The sequence below is a fragment of the Astatotilapia calliptera genome, chromosome 7 (genome assembly GCF_964374335.1).
Source record: "Astatotilapia calliptera chromosome 7, fAstCal68.1, whole genome shotgun sequence".
In the NCBI taxonomy this organism is placed as follows: domain Eukaryota; kingdom Metazoa; phylum Chordata; class Actinopteri; order Cichliformes; family Cichlidae; genus Astatotilapia; species Astatotilapia calliptera.
Genome location: NC_137428.1, coordinates 42,080,730 through 42,089,210, shown reverse-complemented (window position 1 = coordinate 42,089,210; position 8,481 = coordinate 42,080,730). Strand labels below are relative to the sequence as shown.

General features: G+C 36.8%; 1 protein-coding gene across 2 annotated transcripts; it reads right to left on the bottom strand.

Annotated features, from left to right (window-relative positions):
• Positions 1-672: 672 nt before the first annotated feature.
• gal (galanin/GMAP prepropeptide) lies at positions 673-6,613 on the bottom strand. Of its 2 annotated transcripts, XM_026177031.2 has the most exons (7): positions 6,490-6,613; positions 6,324-6,404; positions 5,607-5,661; positions 5,059-5,130; positions 3,130-3,225; positions 2,018-2,089; positions 673-1,077 (listed from the first exon to the last, which is right to left on the bottom strand). In XM_026177031.2, exons 2-7 carry the CDS (start codon positions 6,402-6,404, stop codon positions 1,016-1,018), a joined length of 438 nt encoding a protein of 145 aa, XP_026032816.1. In that variant the 5' UTR covers positions 6,490-6,613; the 3' UTR covers positions 673-1,015. The 2 variants fall into 2 exon arrangements, with proteins under 2 accessions (XP_026032816.1, XP_026032817.1); XM_026177032.2 differs by lacking the exon at positions 5,059-5,130 and having other exon boundaries at positions 6,490-6,598.
• Between the last annotated feature and the right edge of the window lie 1,868 nt (positions 6,614-8,481).

The following is an 8,481-nucleotide window of genomic DNA, read 5'->3' as shown; positions in this document are numbered from 1 at the left end:
CATTAACAATATTGGTCTCGAGACATCCAACTCTAAAAGTGATATCCCGCTGCACTCTGGTGAAATGGCCCAATGAGGCCCATGGCAATGTGCTTAAATGGGACCTCGATTAAAAGTAGTGGGAACAAAGGCACTTTTGAAATACCTGGCTGGTTCACCAGCTGACGCTCCAGGCAGGACCACACCACTGATGCAGATCCTCTGGTCAATTATTGGCTGGGCGTAACTGGGCCATTATTCACTCCTGAGTTTTGTCATATCCTGTATGCCGTGCCACAGGGTTATTTGGCACCAACAACTGTTGTGTTCTTTTATTGTGTGAGTGTCAAGACTTACTTGCTACAGGTTGTCTCTAACCATTACAAAATGAGTGTCGGTCAGAGCTACGTCATTGCACACTATTTGACCTTCAATTTTCAAGTCAAAGGCTGAGCATAGAGAGTCGTCATGAGACTAAGAAATCTCCTGTGGCGTCAGTAATTCTCAGGAAGGCCCCAGTGTCACCACTTAACACTGTGCAGACACTACATAGGTAAAACTCTGAATTTAGATTTTTTAACATACATCAAAGAGGTGTAGGCATGTTTGTTACAAACTAATTGTAGCTAAAATGTAAGTGATAAACAGTGTAATTGACTGTTAGAAGGAAATAAATTCAAATTATTCAGTGAGTCTAGTGCCATTTATTTTATTTCACTCCATTCTCTGAAAACACATAATAGTATATTCTGGTGATAATATAGAGTTGTTTTATACAAAAGTACCAATTCTGTAGATCCACCTATAGTCAGCACACAACTACTGGCTTTAAGAGGATATAAAATTTTGTTTACACAAGAGGAGAAAGATCTGATATTGAGGGTCAGTCAGTCAGATGGTACCAGAACAAATCTACCAACCTACCAGTGTGCTAGGAGCTACAATATTGTAACATTTAGGAGCTACAATACATTTATGGCAGTTGGAGTCCAGAGAAGAGTTGAAACACAACAATTATAACAGAGAAGCAAAAGCCTTAGGGATTGGCCAGTTCATCTGATGTGACAGAAGGAGGCAGGCTGTCCAAGGCTCCCATCTCTGTAATGTTGCACAAACAGAACAGACAGAACATCAATACTGAGACATAATAGGCAGAAAGTTGTTTTTCATTTTATCATACCTCTGTTTGTTTGCACTCAGCAGACACTCTATTAGATTCACCTTGCTAACTGCCTTAATTCTTTGTGGCATTGAATCATCAAGGTATTATCCTGAGATTTTGGACATGACAAGAAAATTTTGACATGATTTTATCACATGAAGGATCTGGTGACTGTTCAGTGAACTCATTGTCATGTTCAAGAAATCAGTTTGAGGTGAGTTTGTGAGATGGCACGCTATCCTGTTAGAGGATCAGTACACTGTTGGTAACATAGGGATGGACATGGTCATTAACAATATGATCAGTTGGTACCATTCTGCCAAGACATACAGCTTGAACCTTCAGCACAAGCCTGGATGGATTCACATTTTCATGTTGTAGATGCAGAATTCAACAGGCCAACTTGTGCATCACTGAGTTCCTGCAATGTAACTGGCTGATTAGAAATACTGCACTAGCAGTCAGTTGAACAGTCTCTGACATGGTAATAATACTATCAGTATACATGGCTATACAGGATCCCTGCCAGGTTTGATCTGATGATAAACTTGTATGTTTTATTGTATGATTAGATTAAACAATTTTCAATATTATCACACCTCTAGATGTCATAAAGTCAAATATGCAACATTACATTTTCACATTTAGTTTTGTGCATGGGGTAATTTGTGTGCTAATTCAATAGAAAATGAAGATTCTATCACTGAAAGAATATTTCCATGTTTAACAAATGGACCGATATACAGACCTGAAAAAGTTCGCTAATCAAACTTTGGTGTGCTTTTAAGAGTTTGTCGTTGCAGTGACTTCTGTATGCAGACCTGTATTATTTTGTTCATGAACTCCCCTCGCTTTCAAATAAGTGAGAAGCATTACCTTTAAGTTTGAGGTATGACAAGAAGTCAATGACAGTGTGGATAATTTCTTCATCTGCTATTCTCAGGGCGCCTGTGGAGGTACATCAAGAATGACAGGTTGAAATGGCAGGAGCTCTGATATACACAGATCATACAGAGAAATGAAATTCTCTCAGATACTAAGGTTTACGATACAAGTAGGAGTATTAGATTTAAACAAAGCATCAGTTGTGAACTCATGAACAAAGGTTAATGGGAATGAAACATGAAGGCTACTGAATTCCATACAAAGTAGATGTGTCTAAGCTTTCTTTAAAAAAAACAAAACGTAAAAATGTAAAACATTTCACCTTCCAATGATCCTAGTTTGACTAGCCCTCACACTCTGTGATTATTGCTTTCAGCCTTAGTCCATCGCAGTGGAAATGTTTCGCTGCTGAAAACCAGTGAAGATTTCTACAACAGTAATTTAAAGGCTTGATGAATGGAAAATCTTTATGACACTTTATGACGCGGTGAAAGGAGAGAGATCGCTTTAATTTTGGTATGCTTTAAAAGATGTCTTCTTTTTTTTTAGATTAAACGGTACAAGCACTGCTTGTCTTGTTTTTGCTGTTATTTGTTTTTGTTAGATTTCTTTATTCAGTGTTTTAGATAAATGATCATAAAACACATAAAACATTTCCAGAGTTTCCAAAATATAAACTAGCATTTTTTTTGTAAAAGACACAAAATATTAAATAATACATCAATAAATAATCTGGGGTATTATTTTGTTTAGGAACTTGAGGCTTTATTGCACTGTTTCCCTTTAAAATATATGTGGCTCCTCTTCTTTTGGGCTATTTAAAGGACTTAAATGACTACAAGTTCCTATTTTCTTCAAGGCATTTTAGGTCTCCCCCTCTACCATCTCCTTCCTCAGTGTTCCTTATACATTAAAGGTAGCTAATCAACATGACAGCTATACATAAAACAGTAATAAAAGCAAAACATTCAGTATATCAAATTAAATTAACCAAGAAGATACATCATAAAATACCTTTTGATTATTGTTAAATAACACTCGAAATAAAATATCTTCTTTAAGAGGAAGAAAGATGGTCCTGTTTCTTTGTGAGACATACAGACCTGTTCTGAAGTCCTCCTCCTGGCCTATGTCCCTCTTCCCAGCCAGACCCGGCTTGTCTCCTAGTCTCGTGTGTCCATGTAGTCCATCTAGTCCATCTGGATAATGAGGAGTGATCGCAGTTGATGCGCTCATACAAACATCAGATGGCCCAACTAAGCATTTAATTAATTCATTCCCATTATCAGCTCAGTTCACTAGAAATTCAGCAATTTTAACATTTTGGTAAATGTGATTTATGTGTAATTTTCATGTACTTACAATAATAATAATCCTTTTCAGCTGCTTAATTTTTAATATACTGGCTGTGACATTTAATTTTCTGTTTGATTAAGGTGAAAATGACAATTGACAAAGTAAAAATAATATGGAGTAAATGGTTAAAGTTTTGTGTATGTAACAGAAAATACGTACAAATATCCCACTGGTTTAGAGGCATCATACAACAGACACACACACATACACAGTGCACACCGCTACCTGATTCCTGTAAGAAGTTCTAAAGGACATTGTTCACACGTCACACAGTTTCAGCATGATATTTGGTTTGTAATTGTTTGGTTCACTTTCCAAACTCGTACAGACCACCTGCAGGGCTTGGCTCATGGAATTGCAGTAAGTAGAGGTTTGATGGAAGGAATAGAAAAAGCACACTTGTTGAACGGCAGTTTTAACAGACAAGTAAATGCACTGAAACACTAGTGATGATGAAAATCAACATAAAATAACAGGCAAGCAGAGGGTTTTACTTAGCCATGGTAGTGTGCTGTAGACTGTCGGTGTGTCTCCACATTTACATTTTAATTTGTTTTTTATGTGCCTAAAGAGCAGGTTGAGGTAGCATGTGCAGAGTTCAGTGGCCTCCGGTTAAAATTGTAAATTAAAAAGATTTGCATTTCCTTTTTTTCATTTGCTTTAATTACTAATCATACTCTTCCCAATTCCAATAATAACGGTAACTGTACTATTGTACTACATAGTATTCTTAAGCTAGACCAATAATTAAAAATGTTATTGTGATATTTTGAAATTAAAGAACAGACAGCAACCTGACTGAGATTTGTAGTTTAACATGTGAAGCTCACATGAGTTGAATACATTATATTGGCTCATATTTGTATTTGAAGAATGGAAAACATGTACAGTATCAGGCCAGTTTGTCTCACTTTGCAACATTACTCACCAGCTACGTGTTGTTATAGTGAGCTCACATACTTCAGTGCTGTCATTTACTCTGAGTGGTTTTTACATGTGACAATTGTTTGACTCTAATTGGGGGCTTCGTCATTAGCTAAAGTAGTCCTTGAACTAATACCCCCTGTTCTCTTTGTGTGCTTTTAAAAGTCTAGCTAAAGTTTTACATGTGAGACCCTGGCATGAAAAATAAGGTATTTTAATGATGTTTGCCATCCAGGGTAAAAAGGTCCTATTGGATCTACCTTGTGTTTTGATCTTTACATACAATCTTTTATCAGCAAATTGTTAATAAAATAAATTGGTAGCATGACTTGAAAATATTTTTGATAATATTAAAAAATGTAAAACTTCTAAATTAAGTTACTGGGCTATCAGCTCTTTGTCAGCTGTACTGCTATTTCGGATATCACAGTGAAAACTCTGTGTTAGTCAGTGCTACATCTTCTCTGCAGTGAACGTGACGATAGTCTTCTAAACGATCGTATTTTCTTCCCATTCTGTCAACACGATGCATCTGGAGTGTAATCCTCCAAAGTCTCAAAAATGCTGTATGCTAAACCTTCCTTAACTCATTCTTGAGGTCATCAATGCGTTACTTGGCTCAAAGCACAGACAGAATTGCAACATTTGTATACATAAGCAAAGAAACAAAAGCAGCTAAAAGGTGTGATGTTTAAACAGAGCAATTCCTGGTGACCCCAAGGCCCTGCAGCAGCTGTATGTTTCTATCTTACATTGAGTGACCAGCTCGTCTCTGCCTCTGGCACTGGGAGAATCCTTTATCTGAATTAGGTGATCAATACGACCTGAAACACAGGATGAGGCAGGAGCAACCTTTACCTGGGCTTCACACACACACACACACACACGCACACACACACACGCACGCACGCACACACACACACGCACGCACGCACACACACACACACACACACACACACACACACACACACACACACACACACACACACACACACGCATGCACACAAAGGGACAACATTCTTCAGGGTTCCTGCCCTGGAATGACTCAAACTCCAGCTGGTAAGAATATATACCTTGACACACAGAACTGGATACCCAACAGTCACTCATGATAATCTTTGAATAACACTAAATTAGCATTGGGCCATTTCACCACATACTATTAATGAGGCTTTTGTAAACAACGTTACTGGAACAACCACAAAACAATATGCGCTGGTGTGTGCATGTAAGCTTCTGTGTGTGTGTGTGTGTGTGTGTGTGTGTGTGTGTGTGTGTGTGTGTGTGTGTATACACTTACGGGGCCCTAACAAGTAGCCAGCGCTGTTCATAGTCCAGCCTCGCTTTTCTTTTGCCTGCAAGATATAAAGATGGATACAATAAGCAGCTAAAGGACAAGGAGACAGTTTTAATGAGTTTTTGATGTGTAAATCTAAGAGCATTTTTCTTAAATGTAAAACATCCTTATTGTCATGGTCTGTAGGCTTGTCATATGCCTGCAGGGAGTTTGTGTATTTTACTTTCCTAGTAAATTTCTGAATATGTTTTTTTCCCCCTTAGTTTTCTTACATGTGGATTCTTAATGTGGGTTTATTTAGGGTCTCTTGGAAATCATGGAATCATGGGTTGGTTCCTTGAATTGAATTTAACCTCACCTGCATCTCTGTGTTACATGTTGTAGCGTCTGCTATTGGGAAGTTTGAGCTCTTGGATTTGGTCATGGTCTGTATGGTTTCATTGTGAATCTGTGATTTTAGCTTGTTTTGTCTTCATTCACTTGAAGATTTGAACTTTTTACTACTAATATACTCACATATACACATTTTTTTTTTGTGATTGGCTGCTTAAAAATTTTGTTGTAAACTAAAATAGATTACTTTATAATGATATTTGATATCATTTTGACATTTCTATTAGTCTCTGTTGTCTTTATGTCTTTATTGGTACATTGATTCTTGGCACCTAAATTTAAGTGGGAGGTTAACATTAACGTTGTTCTGAATTTTGAACTGCTTACCGCAACAACTAGCCCGATGGTCTCGGAAAGAGTTGCACAAAAGATGAGCGACATGCAAAATATCCCAAAGCCCCTCTGCATCTGAGAAAGAAAAAAACACAATATTAACATGACAACAAAACTATTTGAAAGCATGCCTTTAAAGGCTACAAAAACTGTAACTTACCTTTGATGTGACTTCCTTCAGTCTGGTTCACGTTGCAGTCAGCAGCAGAAGTTGCCTGGCGTGTGGAGCACTGGATGAAAAGCGGACTCCAGCCACCTTTTATTGTGATTTCAGCCCGACCCTCCTGCTCTCTTTTCACGTCAGCAGCCCCTCCTGCACACAGCATGGGCAGGTCACGAACAGAACGCATTATGAAATTCAATAATATCACATAATGCTATCATCAGATTTTCTTTGTTGCCCTCAGAGACTAGGCATTGAATTGCTGTATTTTTCTGTCCTAATCTGATATGCGACTGTGACTGCTTATTGCACGAGCTTCATGTACAGGCGGTCAATAAAAAAATCTACTTGCCAGTTTTTCAGGATTTGTTGTCATTTTTTTTTAATTTCATGAAAAAATTCATCTTTGTTGCTCTCACTGCTTTTAGGTCTGATTTTATGAAGCACTTAATTTTGACAAATTATATTTTAACAGAGCAGTAGTGCCGATTTATTAAAGGTATAAAAATAATAACAACCTGCAACGGCGTTTACAGTCATGCCATTTACAGTCCAAAGTAAAGTCACAACCCAAAGGATTTACAAAGAGTGTAGTGAGCAGAAGTGTACAAGTAGATCACTTTTAAGGATGTTTCAGCCTTAGTGTGTCACAGTTATAATTTACATTTACCTCGGAGTCATTGAAAGTCATGTCCCTTGCAAATAAGAATCTTTGTTTGCACTGTTGTTAAGTTATCCTGTAACAACAGTGTTCTGCAAAGCTCACCGTATGTTGTCCATGCTCTGAAACCCGTGTAGATGTCATTTTTCTTTTATTATAATTTTATTTTGTAAAACTGTTATAAAGAGTCTCCATCAAATCAATAAAGGAATATAACGTAAGGAAGAAGAAAGAAGATCAATAACACTGAAAATCTTTTTACACAATAATTCTTCATTTGGCTGCATCAGGGTTTAAGCACAGGTTCAGTTTTTCTTTATAGATCAGGGTGGCAGTTTATACGCCCTGCAGCAGATACAGGAGCCATCCTTGCCTCTCTCTTTCTTTTTAAATGACCTTGCAAATGACGAAATGTCCATATTAAAGAACAGAAACAGACAAAAAGTTTACATGAAAAAGTATTTCATGTAAACTGATAATAACTTGATATGAAATTGACTCACTAAATTCACCATGTCAGGTTAGTTCAAAACATTATTATGCTTTTAAAACTTATTTTGCAGATTTTTTTTTAATAGTAATTTTTAATTAAATAGTTGATTAATTACCTTTTGTTTGTTTTTTGCTGTTCACTAATGCAAAGGTGAAAGTGTACTTAGAGTATAGGAGTTTTTGTAAAGGTTTGTGACTTGAAGGTTTTCTCAGCTTTTTCCTGTCTAACATCTAACTGGAAATCCTTTCCAGATGTGGATAAGAATACACTCGATTTTTTAAAAAACAAGCTTAAACCATTCATCTCCTATATCCCGTTGAAACTCTTTGCATCCCACTGTTCTGAATTCATATATAAATGTGTCCTGTTTGTATTGTGCAGCAACACGTTGACAAGAAACTTCTTTTGTTAAACAGGGTAATATTTCTTTTTTAAGAAAATGCCCCGTTCATTCTCCTTATTCTCCTGGCCTTGGTCAGCAGTTAGAATAATTAAATATCAAATAATTAAATAGCTCAGCTGCTGGTAAAATCTCTGTGTATTAAATAAAATTCATAATGATGTCTGCATCAATCGATATTACTCATGTCATGGACATTTTTCATATTCTTAGTGTCAATTAATACAAAATATCCTACATGATCCAGTGTGATATAGTTCTGCTCAGTTACAGCCAAAATATTCTTCAGTAAGCTGCTGTGCTATTTTGCTCATTGGACCTGTGTAAGGATCCACTGAAGCGCTGCAATTAGACTCATTTTTAAAGCATTCAATTTGTTTGCTTTGCAGAGATGTGCCTTGGGAAGAAAATAAACGGATGGGATTAAAATATATT